The 22,914-nt window shown below is 37.2% G+C and overlaps 1 protein-coding gene across 8 annotated transcripts in view; it reads left to right on the top strand.

The window, feature by feature from the left end:
- OPHN1 (oligophrenin 1) overlaps positions 1-22,914 on the top strand; it is a 541,657-nt gene that overhangs the window by 406,188 nt on the left and 112,555 nt on the right. For all 8 annotated transcript variants that reach the window (XR_009257107.1, XM_058713537.1, XM_058713536.1 and 5 more), the window contains one exon: positions 6,125-6,284. Coding sequence is in view for 7 of the 8 variants with exons in the window: in XM_058713537.1 (XP_058569520.1) it covers positions 6,125-6,284 (160 nt within the window). In the remaining variant the exon portion in view is untranslated. The remainder of the gene's footprint in view (positions 1-6,124; positions 6,285-22,914) is intronic.

Genomic DNA, 22,914 nt, shown 5'->3' with positions numbered 1-22,914 from the left:
GGGAGTGCAGATATCTTTTTGAGATAGTGATTTAATTTCATTTGGATTGTCTATGCAAAGTGAGCAAACATTTTAGAATCTCTAAATGTAGGGGCGCCTGGGTGGCTCAGTCAGTGTAAGCGTCTGACTCTTGGTTTCAGCTCAGGTCATGATCTCAGGGTCATGAGATTGAGACCTGCATTGGGCTCAGCGCAAGCATGGAAACTGCTTGGGATTGTCTCCCTCTCTCTCTCTGTCTCTCCCCACTATGTGTGTAACCCCCCCTCTCAAAACAAATAAATAAACTTTAAAAAAGGAATCTACAGAAGTAGAAATAGAGTTTTATTTGAGCCCAAGATAAGGACAGTTGCTCAGGAAACATAGTCTTCACAAGGAAGAAAGTGCTCCAGAAAATTAACAGTTTTTACAAGGCTATATAGTTTTTTACATCTTATAAAAGCTCAAAATATTATATATTTTGAAGATAGGCAGGAATCACGAGTTTTATCATGAATACAGGTGATGTAGGGCCACTGAGCAAATGGTCAAGAAAGAATTCTTGAGACATTTTCAGTGCAAAAAGGTGTTTTCATTAAAGCATGGGACAAGACCCCCAGGCAGGAAGAGATGCACTGTGACTGTGAGGATTGATTGACTATATACTTTCAAGTTGGGGGGTAGGAATAAAGGAAGTCTCTAAAAGGATTTCCATATGTTAAAGAAGACTTACAGGATCCTGGAGGTCTGACTATTGTCAAGCTAAGGTTGCTTTTAGTCTCTGGCAGAACATCAAGATTAAGTCAGGCCTGAGTTTCTTGAGGAATTTCACACTCTGCATGTCTCAGGTGTTTATCAATAGGCTGCAAGTTGTAAGAAAATTTAATTTTATCTATGTTTTTCTTGCCTTTGTTCTCCCCATCATAGGGAGTAGGAACATTGACCAATATCTCAAGGACAAGATGGTTTTCCTTTATGTTACTCATTCACAAAGCAAGTGTACATTGTATGTGTGGTAAGCCATATATCAGGTTTCTGATTTTAACAAAGTTTATGTACATTCATGCTAAATAAGAAATCTAAAATGGCTTCCCTTGTATATAGGCCTTTAGAGAGTTTTTCTCTCATCAGGATATATTTCCAGAAATGGGATTTCTGGATCATAAGGTTGTTCTATTTTATAGACTCTCAAATCAAAATTATTTTTCCCTCAACTGGAAGCTTTTTACAACTTCCCTCTGATATCCACTTTTTAAAAAAATATTGATGTTCAAGAATTTGTACCCATTGTTTTTAGTCCATGTGGACTAGAGAATTTAAGGTTTATTTGCTGTCAAATCATATCACAAACTCCTACCTAATTCACTACTCACAGTGCCCTTTTGGTTTTATTCATCTTATGGTTTGGGGTGTGACTTATGCCCCTTAATGGTTCTCAAAATGTATATTCAAAGGAAATATGTCAAATGCAAAGAAATCTACCCAGAAATAGGTTATCTTCCAAATCTTATAGTGTTGTGGGATTTTTTACGTCAATACCCAGGGTTCATTGTCTCGCCACTTCGAAGAATGAAGAGGTGAACACAAAATGAGCAGCAGGCCAAAGTTTATTAGGGTATAACATTAGGAAAGAAGAATATTATTAAAACTGTCTTTACAGAGAGGGGATGTCCTTGTTTTATAGGGTTCTGGTCACCTCCCTTCCCGTCCCCCTTTCTTCTCAGGTCTCATCGTTATTGGCTTGACAACTCTAGGTGCTGGGTTGTCCATTCCTGATTGGTTCAGTTCTATTGTGTGAGGAGTCAGACTGGTCAGACTGTCCCTCATATAACATAAGTTTTATGGTTTACTTTTTTTAGTTAGGTATGTTGATTGTCAAATTCCTGGGGGGAACATGAGAGGGAGTAGGTGGTATCTGTTACATTCTTAAGAGGGACCTTATATCCGAGGGGTTTTGCTGCAGTTAGACATTCCTAGAATTGTCCCAAAATTTGTTTTTCCCCACCCAGGGACCTCAGGTCCTAATCTTTCCCTCTCTGCCTATTTTATCCTATCTTTTCCTATCATAAGAAGGCCAAGAAGTAAAAGAATGTCCTAAATGGGATACCAGTGATGGGGTTTTGGAGTGGTGGGAGTCTGGATCTGATGACCAAAAAGAATTCTTGAGACATCTTTGGTGCAAAAAAAGAATTCTTAAGATGTCTTTGGTGGAAAAAGGTGATTTTATTAAAGCACAGGGACAGGACCTGTGGACAGAAATAGCTGCACTGGGGTTGTGAAGAGTGAGTGATTATGTACCTTCAGGTTGGGAGGGGGGTCAGGGATAGCATAAGTCTCTAAGGTATTTTGGAAACAAGGTTTCCAGGACCTTGAGGGGCTAGCTGCTGTTAGGAAAACGTCATTCATTATTGTTTAGTAAAAATTCAGTCAGGAGACCCTTAAGATGTATATCAGTGGGCCATATGCTTGGAGGATGGTTACCAACATATATCTTGGGGGGTAGAGATAAAGGAAGATTCCAAAGGAATTTTTATATGTTAAAGTAGATTTACAGTGTCCTTGGGGATCAGGATAATGTTAAGCTAAGATTGCCTTTTTCCCTGAGCAACATATCATCATTGAAGCCGCTCAGTTCCTAGAGGAATATCACTCTGCCTGTTTCAAGGACTTGTCAATAGGCAGTAAGGAAATTTAATTTTTCATTTCCCTTTGTTTCCCACATCACCAGCAACCTCCCTTAGAGAAATAGAAGGTGGTTTTAGCTTAAAGGGGTCCCCACACGGAATTTGATTTCTTGAGAGGAATTAAACAAGCAGGCAGTGGGAGGCAATAGAATGACTGTAAGACTTGTGGCCAAACAAATACAAGTTTCAATCCCTGTATTTTCATGTATTCACAAACTCTGTGATCTTGATTAAGTGCTTTACCCTCTATGAACCTAGGCTTCAGAGATAAAACACTCTGCCTTTTTTGGAGTTGGGAGGATTAAGCAAGCTTTGGCACCTTCAAAGTCAGTTCCTTTCAAAGCTCACATAAGGAGATAAGCATTCACACATGTTGGAGGCTATCTTCTCAGGAGTGTCCTTGCCTTGCTACTAGTGGTTTAGCCATTCTGGATCTCTTGGTGGCTGTATAGAGTTGTTTTTCCATTTTAACATTTCAAAAAATTCTGTCATTAAATGAGGGTTAATTGGGGCACCTGGGTGGCTCAGTCAGTTAAGCGTCCGACTTCGGCTCAGGTCATGATCTCACAGTTTGTGGTTTTGAGCCCCACGTCGGGCTCTGTGCTGACAGCTCGGAGCCTGGAGCCCGCTTCTGATTCTGTGTCTCCCTCTCTCTCTGCCCCTCCCCTGCTTACACTCTGTCTCTCTCTGTCTCTCAAAAATAAACAAATGTAAAAAAAAATTAAAAAAATAAGGGTTAATTGTAGAAATATTTAAACTGTTAAAAGGGACCCATAACCAGCCCAGCAATAACAAATGCCTATGCATTGTTGCTGTTCATCATCATGTGAATTTCACCAGCCTTTGTCATTGGCTTAACATTAGGATTTGTCTAAGGATTCTGTCCCTCCCAATTATCCAGTTAGTAACAAGAACCTGTTGATGGGGTCAACCTCTCAGGGGTCTTTACCTGAGCAGGGAGTTTTGAAAATTAGTGTTTGTGGTGGTTTGTCTCATTGCCTTACCTCCCCACCCCACAGCCAAACTGACCAAACAGCTGTTCATCGTTCATTTGGTTCCTCCAGTAGTATTTGAAAAAGCACTAGAAGCATTCATTTCCATGAAAAATAATTAATTGGCACCTGATGTGTATGAGTCACACACACTTGGAAGTTGTTTACCACCTAGTAAAGGAGGCAGATAAAAAAAAAACAAAACAAAACGAAACAGAAAATCGTAACATACTTGCTTGCCAATGGTATCAATCAAGAAGAAAATGGGCTGTGATAGCTCTGAAGGATATGTCATCTGAAGTGTATCTCAAAGGATAGACATTCTTTAGATCCAGGAAGAAGGAGACATTCTAAGCAGAAGGAGTGGCATGTAACAACATGGTACAGCCATGTTGTTAATCTAAGCAGTGTAATATATCAAGAGTGTCAAAGGCCAGCAGAGCCTGAATGGAGCCTCCTGTAGAGGTAACAATAACATCAGATCTTTCTGATGCAGTATTTCCAGGATACCATGCTAAAGAAATTTAGCTCTATGCAACTTCCCTCTAAGGTGGATACTATTTTTGCATGTGGAAAATTGAATCCCAGAGAGGTTAGGTTACTAACACTGTTGCACAGCTATGTGGTAGTGTTAGGATTCAAACCCAGATCAGCTTCAGAGTCCAAGCTGTGCATTGGGATTAGAAACAGGCATCAAGTTGCAACTTTGAAGAGTTGGTCCTATCCTATAAATGATAGGAAACCCCTAAAGAGAATTTAAGCAAGGAGAGGGACTAGGGATTACAACATTAGTGATAACAGGCTCTACTCTGATGAGACTGATGGTGACTTCAGGGAAATCCCTTTCCTTCTTTGGAGCTCTTTGTTTTGTTTTCTTTTTGTTTTTGTTTTTGTTTTTTTGTTTGTTTTGGTGTGTGTGTGTGTGTGTGTGTGTGTGTGTGTGTGTGATTTCATCTGTAAAATGAGGACAGTGATAAAGGGCTAGTTTAAAGTATCCCTTCCAATAAAAAGCTTCTGCACAGCAAAGGAAACAACCAACAAAACTAAAAGGCAACCAACGGAATGGGAAAAGATATTTGCAAATGACATATCAGACAAAGAGCTAGTATCCAAAATCTATAAAGAGCTCCCCAAACTCCACACCCGAAAAACAAATAACCCAGTGAAGAAATGGGCAGAAAACATGAATAGACACTTCTCTAATGAAGACATCCGGATGGCCAACAGGCACATGAAACGATGCTCAACGTCGCTCCTTATCAGGGAAATACAAATCAAAACCACACTCAGATATCACCCCACGCCAGTCAGTGTGGCCAAAATGAACAAATCAGGAGACTATAGATGCTGGAGAGGATGTGGAGAAACGGGAACCCTCTTGCACTGTTGGTGGGAATGCAAATTGGTGCAGCCACTCTGGAAAACAGTGTGGAGGTTCCTCAAAAAATTAAAAAAAGACCTACCCTATGACCCAGCAATAGCACTGCTAAGAATTTATCCAAGGGATACAGGAGTACTGATGCATCAGGGCACTTGTACCCCAATGTTTTTAGCAGCACTCTCAACAATAGCCAAATTATGGAAAGAGCCTAAATGTCCATCAACTGATGAATGGATTAAAAAATTGTGGTTTATATACACAATGGAATACTACGTGGCAATGAGAAAGAATGAAATATGGCCCTTTGTAGCAACGTGGATGGAACTGGAGAGTGTTATGCTAAGTGAAATAAGCCATAGAGAGAAAGACAGATACCATATGGTTTCACTCTTATGTGGATCCTGAGAAACTTAACAGAAACCCTTGGGGGAGGGGAAGAAAAAAAAAAAGAGGTCAGAGTGGAAGAGAGCCAAAGCATAAGAGACTGTTAAAAACTGAGAACAAACTGAGGGTTGATGGGGGGTGGGAGGGAGGGGAGGGTGGGTGATGGGTATTGAGGAGGGCACCTTTTGGGATGAGCACTGGGTGTTTTTAGGAAACCAATTTGACAATAAACTTCATATATTGAAAAAAAAAAGTATCCCTTCCAGCCCTTAGAGTTTTTTGCTTTCAAACTAGGGGTGGGGAAAATGCTAGATTCCTGACTGGCGAAGCTGGTATACATTTATCTGTGTGCTTTATTGTTTTTTATATGTGCTTTATACATGCTGTACTTCTTGCCTGGAATGCTGTCTTGCTTTTTTCCTGTCTTCCCAAATACTTTCTAACTATAGCTGCCCACCCTCCTTCTCTTAACTCCTACAGTGCTACTAAGTTAGATGTGTCTCACTTTGGCCCCTAATTAAATACTAACTTTTATTCTTTGCTATTTGCTTCTTTTGTAGTATTTTATTCTCATATATATTTTGGACTCTCCTTTTTTTCCTTACTATTTAGTTTCTCTTACCCCCTATATCAGCTAACACAGTCTTGGTTGGTTACAAGGGGTCTTGGAGAAAGTCTTGTTAATCATTTTCTTCCTCTTTTGGCAGTGTATGTGAGCACAGCAAAGAGAATCTTATGACCCCCTCTAACATGGGGGTGATCTTTGGGCCCACACTGATGAGAGCTCAGGAGGACACTGTTGCTGCCATGATGAACATCAAATTCCAGAACATCGTGGTGGAAATCCTAATTGAGCACTTTGTCAAGGTATGCATTCCCTGTTCTCACCATCACTTCTCCAAGCATGTGACACTTTCCCCTTGGCACCTTTTAGAGTTGTGTCTCCCTCCCTGGCTCAAATTGATAATGGAAGGAAATTCCGTTTTGACACAATGGCATTTAATAACATTTCTCACACTGTGAAATTCATTCATTTAGAAAATATTGCTCAATTCTATAATTATTATTAGGCACCAGGCTACACGATACAGAAGAAGAAAAAACAAAAACTATTCATGCCTTTATGGAGCTAACAGTGTAATATGGTGATAGCCATGTAAACAAATGAAAATGATAGATATAAAAGTGGTGCATGTACAAATAAAGCAATACTAATACTTATTTAAACCTCATTTCATTTCAAAAAAATTAGGGTGGTATATTTTATATGGCATATAAAATATGAAGTACTGTACATAATAATTAGGTCAAATGGAAAAGGAGAAATAAGGATAGAGACAGAAAATGTACCCAGGAATGAAGCTAGACAAGAAATATTTATTGACAAGTCCTGTACACTTGTTACAGATGGCCCTTCTTCAACCTCTAAGCTTTCTTTTTTTTTAAAGCAGTTTTTTTTTTTTCAACGTTTGTTTATTTTTGGGACAGAGAGAGACAGAGCATGAACGGGGGAAGCGGCAGAGAGAGAGGGAGACACAGAATCGGAAACAGGCTCCAGGCTCTGAGCCGTCAGCCCAGAGCCTGACGCGGGGCTCGAACTCACGGACCGCGAGATCGTGACCTGGCTGAAGTCGGACACTTAACCGACTGCGCCACCCAGGCGCCCCTCAACCTCTAAGCTTTCTAGCAGCCAGTACCATCCTAGAAAAACATAATTCAATAAAAACTTTTTGCAGGGGAGGGGGCTAATGATATAACCCGGATAGCATCCACAGTTCAAATCCAAGCTCTGCCACTTACTAGCTGTATTTGGTGGGATACAGGTTAGGCCTCTAAGACTCCACATACAAACACAGTGGCTCCAACAAAAGAGACACTTATTATTTGATCGTGGAATAGTCCAGTGAAGTGTTTCAGGGCTGGTATGGTGATTTGACATGAGCAGGAACTCAGGTTCCTTCTTTCTTGTTGTTCTGCCATCTCTAAGGTGCTGCTTCATCTGCATGGCCAAATACCTTCTGTGTTATATCATTTGAAAAGGTTGAAAGAAAGTCAAGTGAAGGATTCAAACCTTTCCATTAAGCCCATGACCTGGAAGCCCCATATACCACTTTTATTTACCGTTTCAGAATTTAATTCCCTGGTCACATCTGGTATAAGAGAATTAGAGAAGTGTAGTTTTTATTTGGGACACTCATATGCCAAGATAAGACTTTAGTTCTTATGCTAAAAGAAAAATGAGAGAATGTATATTGGATAACAGCTGGCATTTTCTGTTATATTATCTGTGTTACATCAAACAACTTCTATGATAGTCATTTTTTCAGCTAAAATGTGAAGATGATAATAAACCTGTACTATGTGACAGACACATGTCCAAGGTCATTTAGCTAATAACAGAGCTGGGGTTTAAATCCAAGTAGCATAGAAATCCTTAATCACTTAATCCTTAATCAGTGCTGCCTCACCAATAATTTTTGAACAGTGATATTGTTGGGCATAGAGGGCACTTTGGAATTGTCAAGGATGGGTACTTTCAGAGAAGTACAGCTTATGTTAATATTGAAGGTGGAAATAAAGGAAAATAGGAAAAGGAATTTTCGAGGAGATGACCCAGCATGAACAAAGGCCCAAGGGCCTAAAACTTCAAGTAATTTGGTATTGTTGGAACATGAAATGAAAATAGCAGTGGCCAGAGATGTGATTGGAGGCAGACAGGGGCCAGGTCCTAAAAGGACTAAACTCTGCCTAGTTGAGGAGTTTGGAATGTTTGGAATTGTTCCTGCAAGCTTGGGAAAGCATTTCATAAAAGTAGAATAGTATGATGGATAGACTTACATTTGGAAGGCATTATCTTGACTGTGGTGTGAAAGAGAGACCACAGAGAGGGAGGGTAGTGTTATAGTGAGAGCAATAAACAACTGTAGTCTGAGTCAGGGTGGTGGGAAAAAGAATAGAGAGGGAAAAGTATAAGACTTAGTTATTGGAAATGGAAATTGTGGGAGAGGAAGATGTCTGAATTCTGGATTTCTGATGTGGCTGACTGGATGGATGGGACTGTCCTTCACACATATAAAAATACAGAATGTTAAAGTTTTGGGAAAGATGGGGGGAAAAAAACTTAATTAAGGGGCAGGTTGGACTTGAGATTCCTGAAGGATATCCAGAAGGCAGTATCTAGGAAGTAGTTGACTATATAAAGTAAAGAGTAACAAACTTTTCTTAAAGAACAATATGGTAAATGTTTCAGGCTTCACAGATCATAGAAATCTTTCACAACTGTTCAACTCTACCTTTGTATTGGAAAAGCATGTAAACAAATGAGTATTCCAATAAAACTCTACAAAACAGGGAGCAGACCTATGGGCTGTAATTTCCTGACTCTTGATCTAAAGCCCAAATTTCATTTATTAATTAATTGACTAATTGATATTCATTCAACCAATATGTATTGAGTAACTACTATTTGCCAGGTACTATTTTATTGTTTTATTTTTTAAGTTTATTTTATTTTATTTATTTATTTATTTAGAGAGAACGAGTGCAAATGGGGGAGGGGCAGAGAGAGAAGGAGAGGGAGAATCCCAAGCAGGCCCTATGCTGTCAGTGCAGAGCCCAACGTGGGGCTTGAATTCATGAACCTTTGCCAAAATCAAGAGTCAGATGCTTAACAGACTGAGCCACCCAAGTGCCCCTGCCAGTTACTATTTTTGGGCCTGGAGATACAACCCTCATGGAATTTACATTCTAAAAGAAGTACAAAAACAGTATTTAAAATGAGTAAAATACATAGTATGTTAGATGGTAATGGGCATTAAGAAGAAAAATAAAGCAGATAAGGGGAATAGGAAGGGTTGGAAAGTGGTTTTCCAATTTTAAATACAGGAAGACCTCACTGAGAAGACAACTTTTGAGCAGAGATCCATAGGAAATAAAGGAGTGATTTCATTCAGATATCTGAGGGAAAAGCATTTTACGCTGAGGAAATGGTAAGTATATTATCCCTGAAGCAGAAGTGTGCCTATCATGTTCAAAGTACAAAAAGGAGGCCTGATTAGCTAGAAAGGATTAAGAAAAAAAAAACAAAACAAGAAGATGGAGTCAGAAAGAAAATAGAGAAGGGAAGCTGAGTTGATTCCAATATGTCCTTAGAATCCATTGGAAGTACTTTGTGACTTTGCTGTATCTGAGTAAGATATAAGGAGGTTTTTGACCAGAGAAATAACACAATTTGACTTATGTTTAACAGGACTATTCTGGATACTGTGTGGATATAAGGGTAGAAGGAAGGAGACTGATTAGGAAGCTGTTTCAGTAATGCAATAAAAAATGGTTGTATCTTGCATGAGGGTAGTAATAGTGGAGATGGTAAGAAGTGGTCACATTCTAAATATATTTTGAAGTCAGAGCCAACAGGATTTGCTGACAAATCACATGTGAAATGTTGGAGAAAGAGAGGAGTCATGGGTGACTTCAAGATTTTTTTTTTTAATTTGAGCAATTGGAAGGATGAAATTGCCATTTACTGAGATACATAAGGGTGAGGGAGAGGAGAAACTCAATTTACAACAAGTTAAGATAGATATGCCTGTGAAACATCTGAGGTCAGAGAAGAAGGATTAGAGAAATAGAGTTGACGTCAACAACATAGAGATGGTGTTTAAGACAATGTGAGTAAATATTCTTGCCTATGGAATACGTGTAGTGAGAGAATAAATATTAGACAAAGAATTGAAATGTAAGGAGTACCAATGTTTGAAGGGCCAATAGAAGAGATTATAAAACCCATTTAGAAGGAATGGTCAGTGAAAGAACTAGGAGATAGGGGAGCCACAGACCCCTGGAAAGGAGAGAGTCTTAGGAAGGAAAGAGTGAAGAGTAGTCTCAATTTATCAAGACATGTTATGTAGGACAATCACTGAAAATAATCTACTGCTTTAAAAGTTGTTAATTTTTTAAAAATATAAGCAATAGATGTACATGCCAAAAAATACCATAAAGAAAGAATAAAACACACACACACACACACACACACACACACACACACACACACAATCAATCACAAGAATACTCTAAATATGGAGGGAGGAAGGCAGGCCAGATTGGCTAGGAACCTTAGGACCTGAGGAATGACATGGCCTTGAGTCATCTGGATTTTGTTTTTGCCTCATGTCTTCCAGTTGGGTAGTGTAGAAGCTGACAGCCTAAGAACACCAACAGGTGCAGTCAAAAAAAGGTATCAACAAAAGCCTACTCTCTCTAGCCAAAGGACCAGGAAAGGGACAGCCCCACAACACAGAAAATGTTTATATAATAACATCTCTACTCCAGCAAAATAGCACAGAAAAATTGTGGCCCCACTCCCACCCCTTCCAGCAAAGACTGCACAGGGAAGGTAGACTTCTACCTTTGCAAGTCTGTAACAAGGCACCTGAGCCTCCCTCCCCTGACTCCATGTGGTAGTTTCAAGAAGACCAAGTGAGGAGCCAGAATTTCATCCTCACCTGGTGGTAATGAGACACTTTCCCACACTCCTAATCGTGTCAGTGGAGACCACATGAAGCACCTGGACAACCATACCTATTTGGCACTGGAGTAGCATCAGAGGAGGCCTGGTAGAAATACAGATTTTTAACCACCATTCAGTGGTAATATGGCTAGCACACTGTAGTGTCAGTGTAGAAGATACCATTTTGGGAAGAAAAATGAGATATCCATCTCCCTCCAGCCAGAGAGGTATCAGCAGAGGCCTAAGTGGGAAGTCTGAACTCCTACCTATCAGTAACAAGAAGTTCTTCCCTTCCATTGGAATGTCAATAGAGGCCTGGACTTTCACTCAGTCCTGGCAGTAATGAGGCAGTGCTCCTTCTTCCCTATAGTGCCAGTGTCAGAGGAAGCTGGCTATAACAGAAGATACAAGTAAGAACAAGAGTCACATAATACCCCAAGTCTGCAGGCTTCAGTTGAAAATCATTTGTCAAAATAATACCAAGAACCAGGAAGATTACAACATGAATGAGAAAAGACCATCAATGGATATCAGCACCAAGATGACACAGATGCTAATTATCTGACAAGAATTTTAAAGTAGCCATTATAATAATGCTTTAATGAACCATTAGGAATACATTTGAAAGAAAAAAAAGAGAATCTCAGCAAAGTAATAAAAAGTTTCTTCAAAGAAATACAGATTCAGCAACTAAATAGAGGGTATAAAAATGATATAAAAGATATAAAAAATAACCAAGTGAAAATTATAGAACTGAAAAATACAATAAACTATATTCTAAAATCCAGTGGATGGGCTTAACAATAGAATGGGGGAGGACAGGGGAAAAAAACTAAGGGGTGTCTGAGTGGCTCAGTTGGTTAAGTTTCTGGTTCTTGATTTTAACTCAGGTCATGATCTCATGGTCGTGAGATTGAGCTCCACATCAGGCTCCGTGCCCATTGTGAAGATTATCTCCCTCTCTTTGGCCCTCCCTGGCTCGCTCTCTCTCTCTCTCTCTCTCTCTCTCTCTCTCTTCTCTGAAAGAAAAAGAAAGAAACTGAACTGTTAGAATAACAGAATCCAAACAACAGAAGACTAAGGCTAGAACAATAGAAGACTAAGAGAAAATGTAGCCAGCAGTCCTATCGTAAAAAATGGCTAAAGGGAGTTCTCCAAACAAAAAAGATACAATAAAAGAAGGAATCTTGGAATATCAGGAAGGAAAAATAAACAATAGGAAAAACATTAATATGGGTAAATTTAATAGACTTTCCTTTTCCTCTTGAGTGTTCTCAATTATGTTTGATGGTTAAAGCAATTTTTCCAGCTTTATTGAAATAAAATTTACAGTATGATCTGATGTGATTCTAAATGTATGTGAAAGAAGTGTTTAAGACAATTGTTTTATAAAAGAAGGAGCATAAAGAATATCAAAGGAGGTAAGGTTTGTACATTTAACCAAACAGGTAAAATATTGACACCTGTAACCTGTGATGAGTATATATGTATACCTAATGCAACCACTAAAAATCTATACAAAGAGATACACTCAGAAACACTGTAGATAAACAGGAATTCTAAAAAGTGTGCAAGAAGACATAGCAATCCTAAATGTTTATGTAGTAACAATAAACCTTCAAATTACATGAAACAAAAATTTATAGAGCTGAAAGGAAAAATAGAAAAATCCACAATTATACTTGAAGACTTTAATAACCCTCTCAACAACTGAAAGAGCAACTAGATAGAAAATCATAAAATATTTAGAAGAATTCAAGAACACTATCAACCAACAGGATTTATACAATGCTCCAGCCACCAACAGCAGAATATACATTATTTTCAAGTAGCCATGGAACACATACCAAGATAGACCATATCCTGGGCCATATAACAAACCAAAAACATTAAAAAATAAAAGTATGCATGGTGTTTTACTGACCCCAATGGAATAAAACTAAAAATCATTAACAAAAAAGCAACATAAGGCTTGGAGGGAATAATGGCAAGATTGAAGAACCCAGCTACCCCATCCTCCAATGTTATCAATGATTGTATAGATATCTGTGAGCAAAAATAGCTCTTGGAGACCTCTAGAATTCACATAGGTAGTTTTACCAACACAATGGAACTAAAAAATCTGAGAATAACTGCATAAGAAGAGAAAGAAAACTAACTTCATTTTGTTTACATCATCCCATTCTACAAGATAGTGTTGTTCAGTGCCAAGAAGGAATTTCCCAGCTAGAAAACCTTCCCCTCACCAGGAAAGGAAGAATGAAGTAAGCAACCAGTTTCTCCATCCTCTCAGAGCACTATGAAGATCTAAGTACAATCTCACCCCACTCAGATGAGCAAAACTGAGATGTATACAGCTGTATAAGAACAAGAAAGAAAAGCAGAGGGTATTCACAATTGCACTAAAACCCATAATATATCTGGGAATAAACGGAACCAAAGAAGTAGAGATTGGTATGCTGAAAACTATAGAAAGATTATTGAAAGAAATTGAAGAAGACACAAAGAAAAGGGAGAACATTCCATGCTCATGGATTGAAAAAACAAATATTGTTAAAATATCTATATTACCCAAAGCAATCTATTCAATACAATCCCTATCAAAAAACACCAGTATTCTTCAAAGAGCTAGAAAAAACAATTCTAAAATTTCTGTGGAACCATAAAATACCCTGAATAGCCAAAGTAATGTTCAAAAAGTAAACCAAAGCAGAAAGCATCACAATCCCAGACTTCCAGCTGTATTACAAAGCTATAATCTTCAAGACAGTATGGTGCTGGCACAAAAACAGACATATATATCAATGGAACAGGATATAGAACCCAGAAATGGACCCACAAATTTATGGCCAACTAATCTTCAACAAAGCAGGAAAGAGTATCCAATGGAAAAACTACAGTCTCTTTAGCAAATGGTGTGGGAAAACTGGACAGCGACATGCAGAATAATGAAACTGGACCACTTTCTTATGCCATACACAAAAATAAATTCAAAATGGATGAAAGACCTAAATGTAAGACAGCAAACCATCAAAATCCTAGAGGAGTAGACAGAGAGAGAACAACCTCTTTGACCTCGGCTACAGCAACTTCTTGCTAAATATGTTTCTGGAGGCAAGAGAAACAAAAGTTAAAAGTGAACTATTGGGACCTCATCAAGATAAAAATCTTCATCAAGATAAAAACAGTGAAGGAATCAACAGAACTAAACGGCAACTGACAGAATGGGAGAAGATATTTGCAAATGACATATTGGATAAAGGGTTAGTATCCAAAATCTATAAAGAACTTATCAAACTTAACACCCCAAAAATAAATAATCCAGTGAAGAAATGGGCAGAAGACATGAATAGACACTTTTCCAAAGAAGACGTCCAGATGGCTAACAGACACATAAAAAGATGCTCAACAGTACAGGAAATCTAAATCGAAACCACAATGATATGCCACCTCACACCTGTCAGAATGGCTAAAATTATCAACTTAGGAAACAGCAGATGTTGGTAAGGATGCAGAGAGGGGCTTTGCACTGTTGGTGGTAATGCTCGTGCAGCCACTTTGGAAAACTGGTGGAGCCACTCTGGAAAACAGTATGGACATTCCTCAAAAATTAAAAATAGAACTTACCCTATGTCCCAGCAATTGCACCACTAGGTATTTATCCAAAGGATGCAAAAATGCTGATTCGAAGGGCAATGCACCCCAGTGTTTATAGCAGCACGCTCCTCAACAATAGCCAAATCATGAAAAGAACCCAAATGTCCATCAACTGATTAATGGATAAAGAAAATGTGGCACACACACACACACACACACACACACACACACACACTGGAATACTACACAGCAATCAAATGGAATGAAATCTTGACATTTTCAACAGCGTGGATTGAACTAGATTGTATTATGCTAAGCGAAATATGTCTGTCAGAGAAAGACAAGTATCATATGGTTTCACTCATATTTGCAATTTAAGAAACAAAATATATGAACATAGGGGGAGGAATGTAAATATAAGATAAACACAGAGATGGAAGCAAACCATAAGAGAACGTTAAATAGAACAAACAGGGTTGCTGGAGGGGAGGTGGGTGGGGGATGAGCTAAATGGCTGATGGGCATTAAGGAGGGCACTTGTTGGGATGAGCACTGGTTATTATATGTAAGTGATGAATCACTGGGTTCTACTCCTGAAACCAATGCTACACTGTATATTAACTAGAATTTAAATAAATAAGTTTTTAGAAATTCATACAATATGTTAGCAGATAGAGCTCACCAAATATATATATATATATATATATATATATATATATGTGTGTGTGTGTGTGTGTACACATAATGGCCAAGGAAGCAGAATTGATTTGAAAATCAATCAATATAATCTACCAAATTAACAGGTTAAAGAAGCAAAATCACATGAACATACCTATTTATGCAGAGTATTTGAAGAAATCAACATACATTCACACACACACACACACACACACACAAAACACACAACAAAAACTCAGCAAATTAGTAATAGAGATAACGTCCTCAACTTGGTAAAGAACATCTACAAAAATAAATAGATAAATAGATAATAAACAAACAAACCCTATAGCTAATATCAGACTTTATGTTGAAATATTAATGCTTTCCTTTTAAGAGTGAGAATAACATACGAACAATTTCTCTCACCACTGCTATTCAACATAGTAATAGAATTTTTAGCCAGTGCAATTTGGCAGGAAAAGAAGATAAAACACATATATATCAGAACAGAAGAAATATAACTTTCTCTATTTGCTGCTGGGATGATTGTCTATATAGAAAATCACAAGGAATCTATTAAGAAAACCTCCTACAAACTAAAAAAGGAATTTTTCAAGGTTACAGGGTACAAGGCCAACATGGCAAATATCAATTGTATTTTTTATATACTAGCAATAAATGTGTGGGAAATGAAAAATACAGTCTATTTTACAAACTCTCAAAACAAGTGAAATACTTAGGTGTAAGTCTAATAAAATATGTATAGGATTTATATGCTGAAAAATTACAGAATGCTGATAACAAAGTCAACAGGTATGGGTTAGCAATTCTGAAACTAATGTTTTTATATTCTAGGATTAAATAAATATTATTAATATTAAAAACTAGATTTATTGCTACTGGAGACAGACATTAAAAATAAACAAAGGGTGAAGGTTACAATTATATCTGTGGTATTTGATTGGAATGGAAAGAATGTGAACTCATTTTTTAGAAATATACAGATAAACATAGAAGTAAATATAGATAATTATGTATCTGTGTCTGCTAAGAGGGCCTAGAAGCAGTGCCATTTCAGTAATAATGAGCACATTTAGTAGCCAGATCTTGGTTTCTAAATACCATTCTCCAATAAAATAACTAGAACTGTTTGGAGAAATAGCTGATGCCAGGTCTGGAGCATGGGAAATAAGAAATGATATTAGAATGTCTTTTGGTGCCAGAAAGTAAGGAAATACTAACAAATTGCAGGGACACAATGAAAGGACACAGGAGCCAACGTGAAATTGATCCCAATGGTCAAAATGAGAATATTTGAGCAAAAAAATAATGATAGTATTGAATTATAATCCAGAGAAAAAAAGTAAACATGTATGATTTCATACTGATATAAAACAAACACAGGGGAGGAAGAATTAACAGCTCTTTCTTATCATAGAATTTTATTTAACAAAATAGGATGAATAAGAAAAATAGCAAATCACTATAGTAAATAACACAGTATTTGCAGGCAAGAATCATTAAATACTGAAATTAGTTGATCAAAATATGGCAAGAATCAGAATATCTACATAGTCTCGAAATATCTCTCTGCAAGATACTTATTAATGAGACAGGGAAAAATAGTGTTTTTATGGTGGAAAAGTCTGGCATCACCAATGATAAGATATATTAATATCTTGTACCATTAATATGATGCACTGAGGGGGTACAGCATCACTTCTTCCTAAAAGTGCATAGCCTAAATCTTACCATGAGAAGACATTTAAAACCCCAAGTTGACTGAATCATACAAAATAACTGACCAGTTGTGTGCCCTTTTTCCATGTAAGGTGACCTATTTAGAGGTTCTGGGGATTAGGATGGGAACATTTTGGGGGATGATTATTCTGTACACTGCAATTCACCCTCTGGCCCCAAAATATTTACATCCAGACTATTCCATGTTCCCCCACAGTCTCAACTGATAATAGCATAAACTCAAGTCCAAAATGTCATCTAATTATTATCTGCTCAGAAGTCACAAATCTCATCATCTAAATAATCTAAACTAGATATGGGTGAATCTCTTGTTATAATTCATCCCAGGTTGAAATTTCTTACCATCTGTTCACCTATGAACCTAGAAAACAAGTAATTTGCTCCCAAAATACAGTGGTAGGACAGATATAAAATAGTAGTTATAGATATTCCCATTAGAAAGGGAGAAAATGGAAGGAAAAATGAACCACCAATACCAAGCAATTTTGAAATTCAAATGGGCACATTTTTTTTTTAGGTTTCAAGGCCTGGAATAATTCTCTGTGAATTGTGGCTCAATCCTTTGGGCTTATATCTCCACCCTCTGAGTCATCCTTCCTTTTTCATGAAAAGTAGCATGTGTTTGAAGCTGAGTAGCTATATCAGCCTGTTTCCTGCTTGTAGCATTTTGAAGGTCTGACCACCTTCTTTCATTTCATCACTATCTGTCCCTTTGAAGCCAATCTGGCAGTGTTTATCTTGGTATAACATCCTCAAAATTCTGTGGGTACCCCAGGTATGTCATTGAGATTCATTCCATTAGGCAAGAAGCTTCTCCACAAGTCTTTCCTAAATAATCCCCTTAGCCATCCCATCTCTAATTTTGGCTTTTATTGAACTAGATAAAGGGATTGAGGAGCCACATGTATAATCTCTTTTAAGAGCCCCCTTTGTAACTACTGTGATCTTTTGATCCTTCTGAGTCACTAGCAAAAGTCTACCTAGCCATATCCTTGGCTTTCTCTTCAGAACATGTTTTACTTACAATGAATCTCCTAATTTTAGAATTTTTTGAAATCTGTGTAGGCTTTCCTAAATTATCTACTTCTAGAAGACATACTCCCCTTTTGCTTAACAGTTCTTTACTCAATTTATGTCCTTGTTCTCATGTTTTAGTATAAACATCAAGAGGAAACCAAGCTATACCTTTGATACTTTGCTTGAAAATCTCTTCAGCTAAATAACTAACTTCACTGCTTATTAGTTCTGCTTCCCACATAATTGTAGGACACAACTCAGCTATGCTTTCTGCCATTGTTATAGCAAGAATCCTTTTTCCTTCAGTTTCTAATAAAATGTTCATTTTTTTTCTGAACCCTTGTCAGCAGTATCTTTAAAATCTGTAATTCTACCAATAGTCTGTTTATAAGAATTTCAGTGTGCCCTAAGACAATATACATTTTCTATATTGTGCTCTTCACCTCCTTCTGAGAACTTCAATAGCAGAATTGTTAATATGAACATTCTCACAATTTGTTCAAGGCAGTCTAGACTATTTCTATCATGCTCTCCACCAAATTCTGATCACTGCCTGATTACAAAGCCACCTCGACAATTTTATTACAATTTTGACTTCCACAATTTTAACGTATTTTGTGTGACAGCACATCGTTTATAGGTACCAAAATTTATATTAATTTCTTATTACTGCTGTAAAAAAATAACCACAAACCTTGTGACTTAAAAGAAATCAAATGTATTGTCTTAACAGGTCTGGAGTTCACAAATATAAAATTAGTTGGCAATGCTGCATCTCTCTTAGCCCTTTCCAGCTTTTAGAAGTCTGCATTCCATGGTCTGTGGCTCCTTCCTTTATTTTCAAAGCACAGCATCTTCAGATTAATTTCTCTCTCTCTCCCTCTCTCTCTCTCTCTCCCCTTCACTAACTCACCTCTGCTCTGTCATCACATCACCTTATCTCTCTGACACTCCTGCCAGACCCTTGTGATTATATTGGGCCTATGGAGATAATCCAACATAATCTTCCCATCTCAAAATCCTGACTTTAATCATATCTGCAAAGTCTTTTTTGCCACATAAGTTAACATAATAGCAGTTTCTGGGGATTAACACATGAACATCTTGGGTATCATTAATATGTCTACCACATCACTGCTCTTCAAAAGTGTTATGGTCAAGAAAGACAAAGATGAAGTAAGTATCACAGGAAGAGACTAAAGTGACATGATAGCTTAATGCTTCATGGGATCCTGGATTGCATTCTAAACCATGAAAAAAAGATATTATGTGAAAACTGACAAAATTCAAATAAAAACTGTAGGTTAGTTAATATTTTTATGTCAGTGTTAATCTCCTTTTTGATAATTATATTATGATTATGAAATATGTTAACATTAGGGGAATCTGGATGAAAGTTATACAGAAACTCTGTTCTATCTTTGCATATTTCCTGTAAGTCTAAAATCATTCGAAAATAAAAAGTTAAAAAACACTTTTACTGATATATATTGGCACCATCAGTATTTGGCCTATTTCTTCACATTCTCAATAAACTTACCAAATTACCAAATGTCTTAATGTTATCTGAATTATAAATGAATAATTATATTTCATTGTTTTCAATTTTTGAAATTATGAATGAGATTGGTTATCTTTTCATAGTTATGTTAGTTTGCTAGGGCTGTAATAACAAAATGCCACATACTGAGTGGCTTAAACAACAGAAATTTATTTTCTCACAGTTATGAAGGCTGAAAGTCTGAAATCAAGGTGCTGAGGTGCTAGGAAGTTGTCTTCTTCTGAGGCCTTTCTCCTTGGTTTTCAGATGGTAGACTTATCACTGTGCCCTTATGTAGACACTAGTCATATTGGGTTAGGGCTCCACCTTTATGACCTCATTTAACCCTAATTACTGTTTAAAGGCTCTGTCTCCAAATACAGTCACCTTAGGGGTAAAGGCTTCAAAATATGAATGGGAGCACATTTTAGTCCATAACAGGTGTCTATTTGATTTGACAGATGGGTGGCAGATTGTTTTTACTAGGTTAAAATTTGAATGTATGTGTATTATCCTTGTGCACTTATTTAATCTTTAGTCACCAAAAACTTCATTACATTATAGTGGTTTCTGCTGTGAGGAAAAAGGGAGTGCAATTGGTGAGGGTTATTGATCTTAAAATGAGCGGTAGTTACACAGGTTTTGTTACAATATTTTTAATCCCTTATCTATCTTAAATATTTAATAATAAATTATTTTTAAATATTTAGTGGTAGGTGAGGAAATGAGCATCAAGTAGCTTAGTTGTAAAAGGAGAGAAAAATTGGAAACAATGGCTAAAAGATATTTGTTCAAGAGATAATCTTTTTAAGGCTGGTAAATTTGTACATGTTTATAAACCAGGGGGAGTAGAATTAGTATGATGGAAGTGATTGAAGATCCAAGTGAGAAGATAATTGATGGAGGGAGGTCCTTAAGGAGCTTTGAGCACATGGCTTCCAGATTACTTGAAGAAGGATTGCTTTGGATGACCTTTTACAAAAGAAGGGAAATAGGAATAGATGCATATGAGTTTGCAAGCTGGGGGCATGAGGAAGCAGTGTCTGTGAAAACTGAGAAACATAATGATTACTGTACTTTATTTTCTGAAGTAAAATGTAAGTTTATCTTATCTTCTGACAACAAAGGTGTGAAGTGGAGGCTTGAAAAGAGTAAGAGAAAGTTTAGAACAGTCTATTAGGGAATGGAAAGAGCTGACCAAGGACATGTTACAGGGCTGTTATTTAAAAAAAAAAAAAAACTATATATACTATAAATCTAGAGTGGTACCATCCATGGTGGGTCTTCACTTCCCCACGCAAGACTGCTCAAAAGCAAGTGTGTAGATCTGGAAAAGAATAATTATGTGCTGCCTTCAGCACTGGTGTATTTAAGGAAATGCAGAAAATGAACAGGACCCAAAAATGTTGAGTTAGTTGTTTATGATCCACCATTTAGACCAATCTGACAATGAGGGGAAGGAAGTGAGGTAATTAGTAGACTCAGAGAAAGTGGAATTATCAAGGAAGTAGAGGTATCAGTATTAAAGACCAGGAATAGAGAGAGTGAAAGCATGAGTTTGCTAGAGGAATAACTTGTCATCAAAGTTGAATACTAGTATTTAAATGTCAAAGATAAAGCAAATTTCCAGGTGATGACAAGAAAGTATTAGCTAATACTTAGAAGGCCCTTACTATGTGTCAAACACTGTTTGCAGCACTTGAAACATATTAGGAAATTTACACCTAATATCACATAGGAAAAATCCCAGACACAGAGAAGTTGTGACTTGTCCATGGTCACAGAATGAGTATTGGAATTCAGATTTAGAAACTGAGATCAGGATCAGGCAGTTACCACCTCAAGATCTTCGTTACATTCATGAAAATATGTACCTGAATTGGAGGTGAAGGTCATTGGTGATCAAAAGACCAAGGAAATTTGAGTCAAGAGTTGCTTAAGAGTCACCTACACAGACCATGGCAAGTTTTATTAGAATATATTCTTCTAATTTTAGCATTTGGTAGTCAGATCATGCATCTTGTATGCTTGACTAAGTGGTCAGTCTTTATTTTGAAGGTAGTAGGGAGACATGGAAGCTCATTGCATGATTCATTGCATTTTAAATGTTCTTTTTTTTTTTAGAAGCAAAAAAAGGTTTATTTGGAAAAAGCAGAGAATTACAATCCCAGACAAGTAGGTTATGGCAAAACCATAAACAAATGCCCAGAAGGAAGGAGAGGAACCCTTGTTTTTTTATTTTATTTTATTTTTTAAATTCACGTCCAAAGTAATCAAAGTAATGCTGGCTTCATAGAATGAGTCTGGAAGTTTTTCTTCCCTTTCTATTTTTTGGAACAGCTTGAGAAGAATAGGTATGATCTCTGCTTTAAATGTCTGGTAGAATTCCTTGGAAAGCCTTCTGTTCCGGGACTTTTATTTGTTGGGAGATTTTTGATAAGTGATTCAATTTCTTTGCTTGTTATGGGTATGTTCAAATTTTCTATTTCTTCCGGTTTGAGGTTTGGAAGTGTGTGGGTGCTGAGGAATTTGTCCATTTCTTCCAGGTTGTCCAGTTTGTTGGCATATAATCTTTTTATAGTATTCTCTGATAATTGCTTGTATTTCTGAGGGATTCGTTGTAATAATTCCACTTTCATTCATGATTTTATCTATTTGGGTCATCTCCGTTTTCTTTTTGAGAAGCCTGGCTAAAGGTTTATCAATTTTGTTTATTTTTTCAAAAAAACAACTCTTTGGTTTCATTGATCTGCTCTACAGTTTTTTAGATTCTATATTGTTTATTTCTGCTCTGATCTGTACTATTTGTCTTCTTCAACTGGTCTTGGGGTGTCTTTGCTGTTCTGCTTCTATTTCCTTTAGGTGTGCTGTTAGATTTTGTATTTGAGATTTTTCTTGTTTCTTGGGATACGCCTGGATTGCAATGTATTCTCCCCCTCAGGACTGCCTTCGCTGCATCCCAAAGCATTTGGATTGTTGTATTTTCATTTTCATTTGTTTCCATATATTTTTAAATTTCTTCTCTAATTGCCTGGTTGAACCATTCATTCTTTAATAGGGTGTTCTTTAACCTCCATGCATTTGGAGGTTTTCCAGACTTTTTCCTGTGTTTGATCTCAAGCTTCACAGCATTGTGGTCTGAAAGTATGCATGGTATGATCTCAATTCTTTTATACTTATGAAGGGCTGTTTTGTGACTCAGTATGTGATCTATCTTGAAGAATGTTCCATGTGCACTCGAGAAGAAAGTATATTCTGTTGCTTTGGGATGCAGAGTTCAAAATATATCTGTCAAGTCCATCTGATCCAATGTATCATTCAGGGCCCTTCGTTCTTTATTGATCCTGTGTCTAGATGATCTATCCATTGTTGTAAGTAGGGTATTAAATTCCCCTGCAGTTACCACATTCTTA

The sequence above is a fragment of the Neofelis nebulosa genome, chromosome X (assembly GCF_028018385.1).
Source record: "Neofelis nebulosa isolate mNeoNeb1 chromosome X, mNeoNeb1.pri, whole genome shotgun sequence".
Classification (NCBI taxonomy): domain Eukaryota; kingdom Metazoa; phylum Chordata; class Mammalia; order Carnivora; family Felidae; genus Neofelis; species Neofelis nebulosa.
The sequence above is the reverse complement of the archived record's forward strand: the minus strand, read 5'-3'. Positions and strand labels throughout refer to the sequence as shown.